Raw genomic sequence first — 18,871 nt, 5'->3', positions numbered from 1 at the left:
TCAGCAGAGTAAAATTAACTTTCAATTTATTAGCCTAGGGGTGTGACTTTCCTCTGTTCCACCCTTGATCAAATGTCTTTTTCTCCCAGGCCAAATTACTTTGTCAGGCTCAATTGGCCAACCTGTAACAGGCCGTCATCAACAGGGAATGGAGGGGTAACCGCTTAATACTGCAAGTTGACCACTGCAAACAAGTTCTACAGGAAAGGAGCCCTATAAAAAATAGGCAGTCTAAGACTGCACGTGGCTACTGATATGGCACAATTTATAGCATTGAAAACAAACTAGATGTAAATGATGCTAGAAGGTAGTGTTGCAAAAGATTTGTATTCACATGCAAAACAGAAAACCTGCCACATCCCAAGTATTTATGAGTACCCTGGTCCACAGGAGAAAGATGATTTAAGAATATTGTGACTAATTGAAATTCTACCAATAATTAAATAGTAACAAATTATCAGTCATTATGACAACAATAGAAATATAATAATAATTAAAAGGGGCTTGCTCGAAAAGAAAGTTTCCGCACAGTTTCCACAATGTGCGGATCACACCTATTTAGATATTTCTGCGATTAAAAGTTTTGATTTAGATTACGCATTGGTGGTGCCACTGTGAAATTATTTTGAGATGGTTATCGTCTCAGGAGGAACTGAAAAAATTACACCTTCGGATCTACGGGGAATAATTCGTTGATTCAAACAGTAAATTGCTCACTTTTGAAAGGGAGATTATTTCCTCCAAGTCTTCAAACCTATCAAGATATTTGTGCGAGGAAGACTTTTGTTTTTAATTACGTTCCATCCTGAAATGATTGTGAGAGGTTTAACGTCCTCTGCTGTATTCTGTAGTGTCAACAAAAAAACAGAAAACATAATGCGCTAGTAGCTATGCGCCAGAAAAAGAGGGAGGGACTCAATAGTGCATCGAGTACGAATGTTTTTCCAAAATTGGATTCTAGGGTCTAAAATCCAAAATCAGGCATTTTTTCTTAATTAAGAGGCTGTCTTTCTTATTTCCACCCGGTCAATTTTGCGTCAAAAATAATTTTGCCTGAAACTCTGTTAACAGAAAGACTTTACCTAGGAAAGAACTAAATTAGATTTGGTTTGATTCGAAATAATTTTCTGACTGCATTACGGGCCATAATTATTTCCCAGTCCGTTGGGACCGTCGCAACGTCTCTAAAATTGAAAAATAGGCATATTTTGTAACGTTGTAAAATATTTGATTCGCATAGTTAAGCCACAGAATTTATATCAGATTGCTTAAAAACCTTTCTAGTTTGCCAAGAAAGTTAGAATTTGCCCTCTCAACAAATTTGAAAAGGCGAATTTTAGCATATTCTGACCACTAGAAATCGCCATCGGCCGATGGCCGTAAATAACCTTGATTTAGACGCTAAGTTTTGGGATTTGGGACCTGGTTGACGATTCTATCCTACACAGCCGTTAAGTTTAGACCTTTATAGGCAAAAATATGCAAAAACCCCTGTACGTTTTCGATTTTTCAAAAGTTATGACCGTTTGAATCAGCACATGTACGAGCATTCGCGTTTTTTTCGCCTACACCAAAATCGAACCACTGGAGCAGATTTCGTCATAAATACAGCTTACCCGCTTTGCAGCCCGACTTCATGGCTCACTTCAGAATTTTTCTAATAACCAAATTGGTGAAATCCATGATAACTTCAACAAATAGCTAGGTATTGCCTTCGAAAAGTAGGCGGCATCCATCGTGATTCGTGGTATCAAAACAAATGCCGGAATTGGCCACATTTCGCGGTGAATCACCCATTTAACATCGCTGCAGAGCTGAATTTTTTCCAAAATCAGAATATAAACTCTCCATGTCTGGAAGCTGAGGGAGAAATGAAGGTTTTAGGCTTCTGAAGTGAAGAAATAATCGCTTAAATTTAGATCCAGTTCGATGTTATACTGTTCTCACAAAGGTCCGCACAAAAGAGAAGACCGCTGATAGCTTGTGCCGTACGTTGTGCCATATGGTTTTGTTTTGTATCCCAAAGTAATATTTGGTCAGAAAAATTTTGGATGAAAAGAATAAATGCTTTTACCTGGAGTTTGATATCATATAATTAATAAATCAATTTCAAATATCCTGAGCTTGCTTCTCTCGGTTCCGCGTCGATTGTGTCCACAGAACAGCAACCTGTCAATAGCCGGAGAAATCGGCTACCAACGTGTTAAAAACTTGACACATGCTTCGTATGAACAGATGTTATAAGTGTTGCTTTTGGTAAATTTTCAATCGATTTCATCAAAACATTTCACTGACTACTAGATATTATAATATATTACACTATAACAACGCCGTCAGAACTTGATATCGGAAGTAAAGGTAGTTTGTCTCTGTAGAGCATATTCTACACTTTCAGCCACCGTATAAGACATTGTTTACATAAGTCTACTGAGAAGCACACCGACAATCACTAATCACGTCCGACAGTTTGTCTATGAGGATCTGTTTTTTTTCTCTCAATTTTACAGGGATCTCAAAATGACTACAGATGGCTCTCAACAAAACCACATTGAATTTCTGAAGTGTGTTATTGTGGTAACGTTCACAGAGGTCCTACGTATCGTAGCAGATTGGATGTGAGACTTTGATCTCTTTGTTAACTTTGTCTACCAGATCTTATCTCTCGGAATTTTCCTGGACGCATTGGATATCTTCCTCCTCATCCAGTGAAATCCCGATCACACCCTGATCTTTTCGCTGCATTGCTGCTAGCCGGGAGAAAAAGCTCTGAACTTGGTTCTTTGTCAGCTACTGTTCTCTAGAGAACAAACGTGCATTTGATTCATTTTTCGCATTTCGCATGTCCACTGCAACTTGGGCGGGGTCGGCCTTTCGCCCAGTTCTTTCTCCAAGTGTAAACCGTGCCGTTAGGTATTCTTTTACCTTCTCTGAAAATCTAACGCTGCCCCTTGGTTTGCTTACGGCCCATCCTGTTCGTAAAGACGAGTGGGGCGAAGTATCCACGGGAGAAGTGAGTGGTGTACTAGAATCTAACGAACAGCTCGAACACTCGACACCAGCGGTATCTATCGACGAGAACTTAAGGGCCCAGTCCCTTTTGATTGCATCATACTGGCTTTAACCTGCTGACTGTATGCTTTCCAACGTCCAGGTGCAGCTCCAGCTGCGAAAAGGTTTCGAACACTTCAACACATCCAAACACAGAGCATTCAAACAATGGCGTTGTACTCTCTGTTTCCTTGCTGCCCTTTGAACGACGCTTGACCACACGCTTTTCAGGAGGATCATAAAACCCTTGAGATTCTATGGTTTGAAGGGACGTTTGACCTTGGTGCTTGATATAAATTACGTCATATGGAATGTACTTCCCTTTACCGATGCCATAACATTTCCAAACTCTCAGATATCTCCATATTCGAATCGAAGTTGTGGAAGCTACTAAAATGCTCGATCTTATTTATTCAGAGTGCTCTTTGATTCGTCTACTATTCTTACTGCAGCTGTTGTTCCCTTCACTGGGTGTTTCGTCAATGCGTATCCTCTGTCCAATGAAAGCTTTAACAACCTCGCTGAAGACTCGCTACAGACTGAAGCCTCTCTGGTTTCGAAAAAGCACTTGCATGCCATACTACACTTGCAGGCCTTCCAAAAAAATAAAGGGTTAGCAGGTTCACCCGCAATGATTAATGCGGACTTCTGTTATGCGCGATAGTGCAATCGTTCAGCTTTAAATTCCAAAACGCCAAACTTCGACACATAGACTTACAAGTGGAGTTCTATGACTGATTCTTGAAGAGAATGCAGCTGCAATCCAAAGTTTCAACGGGACATTAAGCGCGAAACATGGCTTTAGTTTTCGAGTTTAGTTCGCAACAACGAGTCAAAGAAGAGTATCGACAGATGCCGACCGCTTAATTTTGGAGGTATTTGCTGGAGTTATCATAAAGTCCAGTTCACCAGTTTGGGAAGCGAGGAATATCTGAAATTTCACATAAACCCATGATTTCTCCGGCTATTGACAGGTTGCTGTTCTGTGGACACAATCGACGCGGAACCGAGAGAAGCAAGCTCAGGATATTTGAAATTGATTTATTAATTATATGATATCAAACTCCAGGTAAAAGCATTTATTCTTTTCATCCAAAATTTTTCTGACCAAATATTACTTTGGGATACAAAACAAAACCATATGGCACAACGTACGGCACAAGCTATCAGCGGTCTTCTCTTTTGTGCGGACCTTTGTGAGAACAGTATAACATCGAACTGGATCTAAATTTAAGCGATTATTTCCTCACTTCAGAAGCCTAAAACCTTCATTTCTCCCTCAGCTTCCAGACATGGAGAGTTTATATTCTGATTTTGGAAAAAATTTAGCTCTGCAGCGATGTTAAATGGGTGATTCACCGCGAAATGTGGCCAATTCCGGCATTTGTTTTGATACCACGAATCACGATGGATGCCGCCTACTTTTCGAAGGCAATACCTAGCTATTTGTTGAAGTTATCATGGATTTCACCAATTTGGTTATTAGAAAAATTCTGAAGTGAGCCATAAAGCCGGGCTGCAAAGCGGGTAAGCTGTATTTATGACGAAATCTGCTCCAGTGGTTCGATTTTGGTGTAGGCGAAAAAAACGCGAATGCTCGTACATGTGCTGATTCAAACGGTCATAACTTTTGAAAAATCGAAAACGTACAGGGGTTTTTGCATATTTTTGCCTATAAAGGTCTAAACGTAACGGCTGTGTAGGATAGAATCGTCAACCAGGTCCCAAATCCCAAAACTTAGCGTCTAAATCAAGGTTATTTACGGCCATCGGCCGATGGCGATTTCTAGTGGTCAGAATATGCTAAAATTCGCCTTTTCAAATTTGTTGAGAGGGCAAATTCTAACTTTCTTGGCAAACTAGAAAGGTTTTTAAGCAATCTGATATAAATTCTGTGGCTTAACTATGCGAATCAAATATTTTACAACGTTACAAAATATGCCTATTTTTCAATTTTAGAGACGTTGCGACGGTCCCTACGGACTGGGAAATAATTATGGCCCGTAATGCAGTCAGAAAATTATTTCGAATCAAACCAAATCTAATTTAGTTCTTTCCTAGGTAAAGTCTTTCTGTTAACAGAGTTTCAGGCAAAATTATTTTTGACGCAAAATTGACCGGGTGGAAATAAGAAAGACAGCCTCTTAAGTTTATTCACAACATAACAGATTACTACAAGAACCACTAGAAGCGTACGAAATTAGACGGAAAAGCTTGATTTCGACATAGCGGTGACGTAGCTTCCCGAGACGAAACGGGAGCGTTTGAAACCGGACGAAACCATCATTATATCAAAAAATAGGTTATAATGGATGGAAAATGTGATGCTGACGTAAGTTGATTAGTTAGTTGAACATGACAGATGATTTTTTGCGGTATGCGCACAAACAGACAAACCTTCGTGATGAAAATTGTAATGTTATAATTCACAATCAATTTAAAGTGACAAAGTAGTATGGGAAGGAGTCAACTTGCAAGTGTTCTGTTCCTGCTGAGTAAAATGCGACACTTGCATAAAGTTGAGTGTAGGAAAGTCGGCTGGATTCCTATGCACAGATTTATTCGAAAGTTATTCGTCAAGTCTAAATTGTGAAATTGTTACAACTATGGCAGTGAAACACCGGCAGTGGACAGGGTGCTTAACACCATATACTTCGAAAAGTAGAACGATCAGCTTCGAAAAGAAAAATTCCACCTGTGGAATAGGAAGGGAGAATGTCCCAATTTCTTCAATCGCACTCATACGGGGTGAAGTATCTTTTTCTGGCAACAATACAGAAGGACCGAGATTTTTCACGCCAAAGTTGCTTTTCCATGGCCTGGCGTATTGAGACTGAAGTCTCCTCTGGATTTCACGAACGTCTCATATCTGAAAGACGAAACCAAAATAAAAAAAAACAATGATTTCAAAATGAATCCATCCTTTCTTTCATGACTCTCTTCCAAAATGGTAGATGAAGATGACCATAAGAGGGTTTACTAAGCCTTTGTCAACTTCACTCCATTAACGAAATCTCGTGTGTAACGTCACACACCAGCATTTGAAATCAGTTACTAGTGTCTGAGGTGAGACAGTGTCCAAAATCAAACACCAGTGTCTAACATCGGACACTATTGTTGAAAATCTGACACCAGTGTCTAAAATCGGACACTAACGTTTAAGAGTGGACAAGATGGTGTTTGATTTTAGACACTGGTATTCTAGTTATTATTTCTTATCACTGTTGCCATGCGGCTATAAATTTACATGAAAAGTGTGTTTTTCTAAAAAGCTGGAGCTCAAGCAAGACTCAACCGTTATAATGGACATACATGGCCTGGTATCTGCGTCTTTCACTGTCTGATACAGATGGACCAGCCGCTGATGCCGCTTGGAACAAATCTGATTGGTTGATTTGTATTCCAAACGTCACCTCATTCTCTGCTGAATTAGATTGTAATGCCTGAAAACACAAAAAACGGTGTTAGAATTTATATCAAAGAAAATGTAATTTTTTTTCATTGGTGCATTAAAAGCTATTAAACCTAACCCAGACTATGCCTAAACAAAAATGAAATAAAAGATAATATCAAGGAGGCAGTGAAGGAAAACAACTGCTGAAAGAAGCCAACCGAAATATGGTTCAATAAATAACTTTAAAAAAAAACAAGTCAGTGAATACACAGCAATAAGCACGTAGGTTCAGAATGCACGCACCATCAACAAGAAAAAAAGAAGATGGAGTGATTTTATTCCCTTTGAAGTTTCATGGGTCCACTCTGTGTTACTTTCTGATGAAGTTTCTTTTGACAATTTTTTTATGTCGCAAGGGAATATGACATGGCAGTTTTAGTGACAAAATTATCACCGCTGAACATGCTGGCTCACAAGAGAAATAAGTGGCCTTGTATATGCGAATAATAGATGAAATCTTCCCATCAATTACATCTTTACCTTCCTTTTGCTCTTTCTATGCTGTAAATTCTTGTGGAGAGTTGTAACCTGGTAAGTTAAAAAAAACTTCGCGGGTAGATTAACAGACAGGGAGGGGGTTTTCACAAGTTTATACAGGGTTTTGTCACAGGTAATGCATCGAGACAAAAAAATCAGCCTTAATTCTCCCAACATTGCCTCATGCAATCCAAGGGAATCTCCTACATTCCTCGTCATCATCAAACTTTTCTGGTTTCTGATTACCTCTGCGGTAACCATAGATTAATTCTGAACTATGTTAACGCAGTCTATTATTTGAAAATCAAAACGAAACCATGCTTTTTAAACTGATTTCTCATCATCTTTTTTCATTTTTCCAAATTTCCTCGGAAAAGAGTAATGTCTTTCGGAAAAAAGAAACTAAAAGCATAAATTTCGTACAAACTGTTTCGCTTCATGAATTCAAAGGGAATACTGCCTGAAAACCCGTAAGCTGGAGTTTGAAGTAAGAGAAGGGAAGGTTTCACACTCATGGGTTCTAAAAACATTTAAAGGTAAGTCAAGTTGTTTTATTATCATTAAAGCATCACATTCTGTTGACCAAGGGGCGGATCAAATCTACCTTAGGACCCTCCTTAGTCATGCATTTCTGCAACATGGAGTACAGCAGTAACAGAACCCTACCTCTGAATGAAGTTTTGTCAGCTCTTCCGTTGATAGCTGTATAGATCCTTCAGTTAAGCTTGGAACATAAATAACACTATCCCTGTCCTCTTCAGTAACAACGTCAGTTTCCGCACATCTGTCATATTTCTCAGTGCTTTCCATTTCAGTATTTTTGAACATTGCCTTGTAAAGCTGACTGTTGTTGGCGTTCCTGTGGATTGCTGCTAGCTGTGCGTTATACAGAAGAGCTTTGAAATCAGCTCCAGTGAAGTGTTCACACATGTCTGAAATAACGGCTAGATTGATGTCCTCTGAAAGGGTCACGGATCTGGATAAGGCCTCTAGGATCTGTAATCTCTCTGACTGTAGGAGAAAAAAGGCACAAACTTTTTCTTAGTTCGGACAAGAATGATCAGGCTGAGAGAATGGATATCCAAAACTCGACTTACTCCTGAGGAAATCTGCCTTGAGCTAATTTAAGATCACCACCATACTTGGAGATCTCAAGAGGATACAGAAATAGCCAATCGGGTGGCGTTGATTTGGCTCACGTGGACAGCACATGCGGCATCTGTTCGTTCCCCATCAAAAGATTCAAGCAACAAGCGAGGTACAGGTAACATTTACTGCAAGACGCCAGATGCCATTTTTTAGGGGAAACCACTGGGGCGTGGCTTAATTAAAGCACCTTTCAATTTAGTGTTATAAAACCAGAACCAAAGTATTCACAACAGCAAAACGGAACGGAAGAAAATATCACAGGGAGACACCGAGAACTCAGAGTAAAGATAAACGAATTGCATGATGCGTGGAAACTTCTAATTGACTCCTTTTAACTCTTTGTTCTGATGAACTTGTGTTAAATTTTGCTATGGTTTCATGACCCATAATTAGAAAAAAAAAAAGCGCCCTTACCTTGGTTGGTATGCCGCAAAACAAACACTTATCTAATCTTCCCGGCCTGAGAAGAGCGGGATCGATCAAGTCTGGTCGACTGGTTGCAGCAAGAATATAAACACCGTCCAGTCCCTCCACTCCATCCAGCTGAGTAAGCAGCTGATTAACCACTCTATCCGTCACACCTGTGCTGTCATGTCCACGGCGAGGTGCAAGGGAGTCAAACTCGTCAAAGAAAAGGATACATGGCTTAGCACTTTGAGCTCTGCAAATGAAAAATCGGTTATGATCGTGTGAACTTTGTCATGTCTTGTTTCGTTTTTGTACAATTCAACCACTTTTCAGACATGGGCTACAAAAACCAGGATAAGTCCTGGCGGCATGGGACATGGTGCAGCCTTCACCTTACCCTGAACACTGAATCCTTAGGTGGGGGGGGTGTGTCACGGTACAGTGGCAAATTAGTGCGCACGCCCAGTGCGCTTGAGCAATATTTCCACAGAAAAACAACGCGAATGGTGGCGACAGTTTTAAAAATTCCCAATATAATTTCATTTTGCCAGGCAAAGGCTACATGACCACTACTAAGGTCCTTGCCGATAAAGACGTTTCTTCAATTCTGTTCCATTATGTATCTTTTCTTGAACAGAGAATACATCAGCGTAGCTGACATCGAGTGGAACATTTTGGAATTCAAGTCCAGTGTATGCGGCATGGACTCGAAGTTCATTTCCTTCATTACTTGGTCTGGTCACGCGACGGAATGTCTCATTGTGGGGAGGGGGGGGGGGGTGGAGAAGAGGCTGTTGCGTGTCATGACAATAAAGGCTGCAACGAGGACCAACATAAACTATGAACTAATCAAATGATTGAATGATTCTTGTCATTGCCTCCTCTAATAAAAAAGGCCTAGGAAAAATATGACGAAAAACAACTATGAAAGCTCCATTTTTCGTGATAAGTTAACATACAATACTAATTACCTCGTAAACATATCTCTGACCGCCTGTTCACTGGCTCCAATATACTTGCTCAGTAGCTCGGGACCTTTGATGCTGATGAAGTTGAGCCCACATTCCTTAGCAACCACACCAGCCAGCAGTGTTTTGCCAGTGCCTGGCGGTCCATAGAGAAGAAGTCCAGAACGCAAGCGCAAGGGACATTTACTAAAAAGCCACGAGTACTAGAATGGAAATGAAAATATAGTTGTCTTTCAAGCATCAAACAGATTCTCTTACTCCCACATTTTCTAACTTTTGATCATGTGTTTATTTTACTGTTAGCCATGGAAAGTTTACCACACTAAAGAAAAGCATTCTGTTGTTTATGCCCTTTAAAACCTACTCGTACATCCAGATCACACCAGATAACGTTAATAACCGACTAAAGTTAACCATCCATACTGGAAAACGGATACATTGTTCCACTTCTACACTACAGCCATCGACAGAAAGCGTAAAGCTCTGCATCCTTGAGCATGCGCAAAAGGGCCTCAGTGACACGCCGAAAAATGATTAGAGAAGTCACATTGGCGTTTTCAAAAATCTCCTTTTTCAGTAAACAATTTCTTTAAATTAGCGTGAAGTAAAGGCTAAAACGAAGAAAGAAAGCTGAGTCTGCACATCTCTCAGGCGAATTGTGGCTAAGGCCCTTTTTCTCCTTAACAATAGGTATTTCTTAACTGTAAGATGCCTAAGAGGACAGGGATTTACTTTTGTTGGCCACAGAAGAGTTTCCATGAGTGCTGCTTTTACTCCAGAAAGTCCTCCCACATCAGACCAGCCTAACTCTCCCGCAGTATGTAAACTAACACCCCTCAGTGCTGCAGGGGTAAATCCCTCAAAAGCCTTCTCAAAATCTTCTGGAGTAATTGCAGAGCAAATGCCTCCATCTGCTGAAAAAAAAAAGTAAAACAGGAGAGTGAACGATGATGAAGCCTTGATGACCACAGTTGACACCCACCAAGTACACAGGCACCTTTACCTTTTAATTTTATGTTAAAAACTCACCTGCTGATGTTGTCATCTTCCTGACTGCTGCTTTGTGTAAGGCACGGTCAAGTAATGATTGTAGCTCTCTGGGTGAGAATCCTTCTGTTTTCTTTGCCAACAGACTGAAGCAAAGTAGAGAAATCATGTTTTAATAGAGGCAGGAATGAGAGGAATGGTAATTTTTACGTTTAATTAAGTGATTAAAGATGTCGACACTGATGGCATGAAATTACTTTTTGATGAAAAGAATGTAAGGGAAGTGATTACCTTGTGAGATCAAAAGGAAAACCGGTGTACACAGAAATTTGAGCTGCGAAATGTTTCTACATATTTTCCCATAATTATGGTCTCACTCTACGCCAAATTAAAGCGAGAAAAAAATCTTCGATGTCGATTTGGAACAATCTGTATTGCTACACTGTAATGCACAGTTCAGAGTGCAGAGGTCATTTCTATACCCAAGGCATGCACACATCTACAAGTAGTACTTGCTAAGAAAATGCTTTGCAAGTTTCTTCAGAAGGGTCCTCAAGAGTAGGCAGTTGACTCTTTTCTTAACTGGCTTGGCTTTTCACAGTAGGAAGTTTCAATCTTGACCTGAGTTCCAATTTGTCACAATCTCGGTGACGAAACAGTTTGGCCATCATCGCAGACAGAATCTGTTGTCTTTGGTCTGCATCAGGGGAATGGAGCTCTGCACGGCATTGAAACACGTGACATCCTCGTGACGTTAGCAACGACGGGTGTAAAGAGTCATATGACTTACTAGTTGCTATGACAACTATCCTGCTGTTGTTATTGATTTCTGTGCTAATAAGGTCCTTAAATACTGCAGAATGGAAAAAAATAAGTAGGTATTGTAAGATGAGAGCACAACACATGGTTTGAATGTCAAAATACTGTAAATAAACACATCACAGAGATGGGAACCTAGGAGTCAAACGTGGCAGGTTCCATCAGCCACGCCTTGCTAACAGGTCAACAAGGCACACTTTCCTTAGAGAGTGACTGGCTAACATCATCCAGGACATAGGTCAATAAAATAAAACCTTTCTGGGGCTGTCTTCAATTGAGTATCAAAAGTTGTTTTGGATTGCATTTATTTTGCTCTTCCTCCTTATGCTGACTGTGACTGGCCTAACAGACTTGCCCCATCTCCTACAGCAATTGGATGCAAAACTTTAAAAGAATACACATGGATCAGTCATATTTTCTTTCCCTCAAAGCAGTTTTCCAGTCTTCATTTCAAGTTCTCACTGGCTCTTTTTGGTCTTTTTTTTATTGCTGTTGTTTCACACTCAACTGAAATATGTTCTGCTGCACCAGTAGATAACATTATACACTTCTTAAAGGCTGGTGCTCTGTATAGAATATTGGCCTTTTACTGCAAGTCACTCTTCCCACCATCTCACCTTGAGCTAAGCGGCGTTTGTACAAAGCTTCTCCACCCATCTCTTGGAGGGCACTTGGGGCTGAAACAACTTGATCTAAATCATCAAACAGGATCACAGATGGCTGATGCCATGCTGCCTCCAAAAATAACTGCTGCCACTGTTTCTGAATGGTATCAACTCTTTTTCCTTCAAAGAGGATAATCATAGAAAAAACCATTTATTTATGATGTTTACTGCAACATACAAATCCAGGGGTTTTAATTAAAGCTAGTCACCAGTGGTTCATTGCCACCAATAGGACCATATGGCATTGCAGCCCCCTATTGCTCCCTCAGAAACCACTTATGGAAAAAGTCCATGAAACCCCTGACTTTGTTTGCAAATGTATCCACCGCATCACAGTACCACACAATTATCATAATCATGGACACAAAAAAGCTAATTCAACAAAGCAACAAAATAAAGGAAAAAATTACCTCTGAAAGGAATACAATCCACTAATGTCACATGTGCACACACAGGCCACTCCTGAAGTTGGTAGCACACTGCACGAGCAAGAGATGTCTTGCCACAGCCAATCCCTGCTCCTGTACCACTGCCACAAATGAGCACAGCTCCACCACACAGTCCTGAGATGATGTTACCTCCCAGTTGATTGGATAGAGGTCGCTGCCCTAGCACTGACAAAGCATGATCCAAGCACTTGTGGAATACATCTGTTACACCCCTTAAACAACAATGATTGCCTAACATGAGCTTTAGCTCAAGACTATTATAACCTGCAAAACTAGGAAATTTTCCATCCTTTCTTAAACGAGATGGAAAGACTGCACAAGGAAGAATATTTACATATTAAAATTTCTTTGTATGTTCACCTTCTAACCATGAAATTCCAAAAGTTAACCCTTTGATCCTTAGGAGAGACTAAAATCTAATTTCTCCTTACAATATCACCCCTGAATCGCACATTAAAGTTACAAGAATAAAGGAAATGATCTCCAACTAGAGAAGCTCTTGATTGTTAAACAAATTCTCCCTGTCAGCACCTTGGGAAATGTATAGAGAACAGTATGGAGAATATGCATACTGATGGTATGGTTTAAGGGGCTCATCATCCCTAAAGCCATATACCATACTCATCAACATCATTTTCAATCATTTCTTACCCCAAGTCATTAATGCTATACTTTGGAAATTGTGGCTTGATTTCTTGAGCACTGATAAACTCGCAGAAACCCTTCAAAGAGTTTTGGGGTGTTCCTATGACAACTGTCACATTGTTTAGAGTCTCAGGAGTAAGGTGATAATATGATGGTTCCCCTCCTGACTTCATCGTCTCTTGATGACTCAGCACTTTAACTACAAACTGACAAAGTTGGCCTAAAAAAGAAAAACAAACAAAATATTCATTGTTTAGATCTTTAGACCTCATTACTTAATTAACATATAAAATAAATATTTGGTCTGTTATTTGTTTTCTTTCATTTATAGTAACATTCAATTTACATTCATCTCAGTGATAAAACCAAATTATCTTGTTATACCCCTACTGACATGGTATCACAGTTTTGTTAGAAACCTATCCCCCTTGCTCACAGATATCCATTCAAAATGATATCTGCTAACCTTGGGCATCAAATGACAACAGTGTTCCACTGCAGAGTACAAGAGGTACTTCCACACTGCACACCATACTGATCCAGCCTTGAAAGGCATCCATGACAGTATCAGCTGAAATATCCTGAAGCTTGATAAAAAAAGACAAACAACCAAACAAACAAACATCAATGTATGTAAACTGATATTTATATTTTTTCCAGTAGGACATGGTAAAGAATCCTGCAATCTGATTGGTTCTTAGTGTAGTCCCTGCCTATGGTCATGGTAACATTTTGGCGAGTTTTTGTTTCTGTTTTTCTCTGTCATCTGGAAAACAAAAACTTCTAAAATATAATTTAAGATAAAATTACCTTCTGTTCAGTTTCTGATAAGGTAATTATTTTGTCCAGGAGAGCATGGTAAAGAATCCTGCAATCTGATTGGTTCTAAGTGCAGTCTATCTACCTCTATACATAGTCATAATGAATTTTTCATGCCTCCTGAGCCTTCAATGTCTTTCTTCTGAAATATCTTTTTACGATAAAATTACCTTCTGTTCAGTTTCTGGAAAGGGATGCAAAACCATTCCTTGTAAGTCTGATGGTCCAGATGAGACATTCTGAATTTTAACTAAACACAGATCTCTTGCTCCAAGCATTTTGCAAAGTTCTTTGGTCAGGATCACATGCCCTGGCAGCACATGCTCTTCCACACCCAATTCATGGGAATTTGGATCGACAGAAGCCCTGTTTAAACTGCTTGTCATCACCATTCTCACAACCCAGTGAGGTGGTAGCATGTCAAGAGAAGTAGAATCAGGAGGGGACTGGCCAGTCACTGTCGCACACAAAGAACACAAAATTTAGCAAATCTCAGTCCTCTAGCTTCCATCATCAAAATTATTGTCTAACTGCTCATTATTCTTTGGTGAAATACATGAAATCAAGAAACTTTGGTGATAATGATCTTGGGCTGACACATTTTTCTCTGTTATCCGACAACACTTTGTGTAATAAAACATTATTAATTTGAGGAGTGATTTTTCCACAATGTACTCACCTCTAGGAATTTAAAACAAATGGTAATTTGGCAGTGTCCCACAATTAGTTGACAATATTAAAAAGTTGTTTGTTTGTAACAAGGTCTGAATAGCCACCTATAATGGAGTTTTTGTGGAATATCAGCTGTAACTCAACTCCTGAAATCAGTCGGTTAAATTGAAAGGTTCACCTTGATTAGATTCACTGTCTGTTGACGTCTCCTGGGATTGAGATCCTTGGTTTTCATTGCTGTTTGATGGTGATCTAGTTTTTTGCAAGGCAGTTCTCTCTTTGGGAGATAAAAGTTTGTGTATTTGAACAGTTTTTTCCACTGTGCCATTTGGTGGTGGAAATGTTTCCCAGTTACAAGTCCATGACCTCAAAACTAGTGGTGGCAAAGATGTAATATCAACAAACACAGTTGTGGGTTGCTGAGAATAAAAATTCATGGATTCTACAGTGCTGCCTTTATTTGAGACCTCAGGGTCACCTTTGATATTTGGCTGAACTCTCAAGTACATCTCAAAGTCAGAATCATCACCACTATCAGTATCACATTTTTCACCTTTCTCTGTGATTGAAGATAAGGGTTTCCAGTTCTCTTCTTTTTTAATTTCTTCTGGGTTCAAGGGTTTGCAAGTCTGATTTTCATTTACAGGGTTCTCCTCATCACAAGGGTCGAAAAAAGACTGCAAATAACATGAGACTCTTGATAAAAAGCCACTGTTGGCAATGCCATTTTGCTCCTCTGCATTTGTGGTTCTAGAAGGTGAAGGCCATGATGACAGCTCATCACCATCATCAAAACAAGAAACATTACTTGTTGAAGCATACTTATTTTCAGCACTTGTGCCAGTATGCATTTTTTTCCCTTGTTCTGTGTTTTCTTTGCCAAAATGAACTGGAGCTTGCTGAGGTTGTTTTCCTTTAGAAAATGTTCTTGTTTTAGGTGATACAATCACTTCAGTAAACTCATCAAGTCTGACACAATTGGCATCTGGCTCAAGGTTAACTGTCAATGGGAAATAAACAAGAATAATAGCTCATTAAGGAAAGCTGAAGGTGTTAAAACAGTTACAAAGCTCCTGCAATTACTTTCTCTTCAATCAGCTCCTCTAGCATGATAGTAATAATTATAAATAATATCATTATATTGAGACTAAATGTTTTCATACATCAACTCAAAGATGGTAACATTCAATCTCTCCAGCCATACAGAACAAAGGAAAATATCACATGAAGCCATTGTCAGCTCAGAATAAAAACACACAAACTGCCTGAACTGTAGGATTATGTATATTACATAAAAAAGTCATGACTAGTCATGGGTTTGTGTCTGATTGGTTGAGAGCATAGCACAAGTATTCTGGACCAATCACTAAGCAAAGTAAAGAAAACCTAAAAGGACTCCTTGCCCACTTCATACTCTCAACTGATATTTCCTTCACTTCAAATTGTTGTGGTGGTTTCATCAACATGTGGTGGTTTCATCAACATCCAACTATTTCTAATCATAAGGTAACAGTTTGATAACAACCCACTACAGATTAAGGCTCCCTGTGAAAGATGTGATGAGAAAAGGCAACCAAAACCAATTGTAGAGAGGTTCCATGCTTTTTATTGTCACTAAAGCATACCAATTTGGACAACCACACACATATTGTTTTCAATCCATATTGGCAATATCTGTCCTGGGAACACCACTCTCACTTGGTTCAGAAGCTGACTTTCTATGTAACCAGCATGGAGTTCCTAACAAAGAAATTAAAAGCAACCGTCCAGTTACTGTAACACTAAGTGCAAGAAATGTGTTTTTACCTCAGCTTGTTTCACAGCTTTCTCTTGGAACAGATTACTAGCTACAGAGATTCATCTCTACTTTAGTTCACATGCTTCAGCATCCTCCCCCCAGGCAATCCCCCATGTGTTTGAACTTTTTAAGATTGGGTCATTCAAATTCCTTCACCCCAGAAAATTGGGTTCAAATGGCCCACCCAATATTTTCATGAAAGGCAAAATCAGCAAGTGTGACTTTCTATATACTGTATTGACCAAGCTTTAAAACCTAGACCTTGTGGACATTTTCTTCTATGCCATAACCTGTTGAATTTTATGGAGAACTTCCTAAAAAGGTTGGAAGAGTCTTGCTGAGGTAAAATTGGTTAGATTGCAAACCAACTAACCCTTAAGCTCAGGAAAACAAAGAAGCCAAGAGCTCATGATATAGCCTTAAAATAAGGGTACGTAACAGTCATGCAACTATCCTTAATTCATCAAATTAAATTTCAACAAGAGTTCTTATCTAATTGTAGCTAAAAATTCAAGGTTTTTAATTTTAGGCTGCAGCGAGTGGAAATGGTCATCTGGTGCCTGAAGAGCATTCCAGGCACAAGTGAGTCATTACATCCTAAGGCCAGCATGAAATAGGCATGCACAACACTCAGATCTCAGTAGTGGGAGTGCTAATCAACCTTAAGCATTGTAACATGTTCACTCACTAATATTTCCCAATCATTGGCACTGACTGGATCCACATTTATTCTGTTACATGATGGGATACCAACCACAGGTTCAACTAAAACCTAAAACACAAAATGGAAAATATAACACATCCAGTATAAAAGCCTCACAGCATTCAAGAGACTTGGACCAAACTAGGATGTTAAAATCTGATTAAGTAAACCAAATGGTAAATATTGGCCACTGACAGTTTTAAAACTTTGGTTTTCTCTTCAGTTTTGGCTTTGATTCCATAACACCTCACAAAATGTTGGGCTTAATGTACCCTGTTGTGCACACTTTTTTCCTACTTGAAAAACTTAAACTTGAACTTTTAAGCCTTTGACCCTTAACCCTTTGACTCCCACAAGTGACCGAGACAGAATTTCTCCTTACAACATCAATACAATATCTAGCAGGTAGGCAATAAGAATAGAGAAGAATATAAATTATGGGATTATTAGTTGATCCAATACCAAATTCTCTGAACTAACATCATAAGAATTGTATATCAGATAGTAAGGAGAATTACTAATTAGATCTTGGGAGTGAAAGGGTTAAAAGAGACAAGCATTTAATTTCTCCATACACCTTACAAATATCACCACTGAATCAAACATTAAGGCCACATGAATAAAGGAAATGATCACCAACTAGAGGGGGGTAAGATTATTTCCTGTACAACATAATACTGGGTACAGCTACAATTATCAAGTTGAACAAAATGCTCCATTCCTACCTGCTGCTTATCATCTAGTCCTAGTCCATCTGCAAATTTCTTTCCAAGTTGGACAATTGATGATGAATCATTCAGGATATCACCTCTCTTACCACGTGCCACTTCACCAGACCAGCTGGCGAAAGCCTTGCCATTTTCCCACTGAAGTTGAAGCGCAAATGGTTGGCCCTGGTATGGTTTTCAAGAAGTCAGGTGCATGAGTTAATCATTGCTGGGTATAGATGAGTAGGATTTTAAAATAAGTTTCAGATCAGTTACTTTAAAATTTCCATTGTTCCAGACATAAAAGTATAATTCAAAAACAAAGAAGGTAAAAGTTAAACTAGGTTGAAAACAATTCAGGTTTCTCCTAAAAAATTTTATATCTAGAAAAAAATAGGGCTTTTCTAGACTTTCTCAAACTATGACTTTTGTTTTCAAGGATTATGAATAAGATCTCATGGCGCGGGTGAACAGTATCTGTTATGGGTCTACCCTAAAAACCTACCAAACCCCTGTTTTCACCCCCAAATGTACAGGGAACTTTGACAATTGTTATGAGCTCAATGCAAAGACTAGTTCAAAAGCTCCATGATCCTATGATAACAACTTACTATGCATGTGTACGTTCGTCACCTACCTGGATTCGCAAGCCTATTGCCTCTGCAAGGTCACCAGAGAGACTGACAAAGCAGTTTTTCGACGAATTCGTTCTTACACAAGCAGATCTAATTCGATTCATTTCCACCGCAAACCTCTGGAACTTCACCTTTGAAGTATTTGGTCTTTTATATTTCTATATTCCCAAAGAGAACAGCTGATAGGAATGAGCCGCCATATTCAGCAGAATATTTAATATTGCGGGCTCACCCGAAAAACCACGAGGAAGGGAGAGAATGGAACGGGCTTGGGAAAAAGGAATGGGCCGAGCTCAGTTATTAAACTTTTACACCCTGACACACTCCCTGACATTAGTATGCATATTCTCCATACTATTCTTTGTACATTTCCAAAGAGGCTGACAAGGAGAATTTGTTTCACAATCAAGAGCTGCTTTGGTTGGTGATCATCTCCTCTATTCTCACGACTTTCATGTTTGATTCATG

At 39.3% G+C, this 18,871-nt stretch overlaps 1 protein-coding gene across 2 annotated transcripts; it reads right to left on the bottom strand.

Moving 5' to 3' along the window:
- Positions 1–5,192: 5,192 nt before the first annotated feature.
- On the bottom strand, positions 5,193–18,625 carry LOC113682022 (peroxisomal ATPase PEX1). 2 transcript variants are annotated; one of them, XM_089208493.1, is made up of 19 exons: positions 18,406–18,625; positions 17,787–17,954; positions 17,047–17,130; positions 16,186–16,300; positions 14,739–15,560; positions 14,059–14,345; positions 13,536–13,656; positions 13,076–13,289; positions 12,386–12,636; positions 11,928–12,095; positions 11,113–11,344; positions 10,534–10,637; positions 10,237–10,418; positions 9,508–9,707; positions 8,543–8,789; positions 7,646–7,990; positions 6,983–7,030; positions 6,361–6,491; positions 5,193–5,917 (listed from the first exon to the last, which is right to left on the bottom strand). In XM_089208493.1, the coding sequence occupies exons 1-19, from the start codon at positions 18,505–18,507 to the stop codon at positions 5,842–5,844; spliced, it is 3,897 nt and encodes a 1,298-aa protein (XP_089064619.1). In that variant the 5' UTR covers positions 18,508–18,625; the 3' UTR covers positions 5,193–5,841. The 2 variants fall into 2 exon arrangements, with proteins under 2 accessions (XP_089064619.1, XP_027054971.2); XM_027199170.2 differs by having other exon boundaries at positions 10,237–10,415.
- Positions 18,626–18,871: the final 246 nt, after the last annotated feature.

This window comes from Pocillopora damicornis, chromosome 6, assembly GCF_964200805.1.
Source record: "Pocillopora damicornis chromosome 6, jaPocDami1.2, whole genome shotgun sequence".
Lineage (NCBI taxonomy): Eukaryota > Metazoa > Cnidaria > Anthozoa > Scleractinia > Pocilloporidae > Pocillopora > Pocillopora damicornis.
This window is presented reverse-complemented; position numbering and strand designations above follow the sequence as displayed.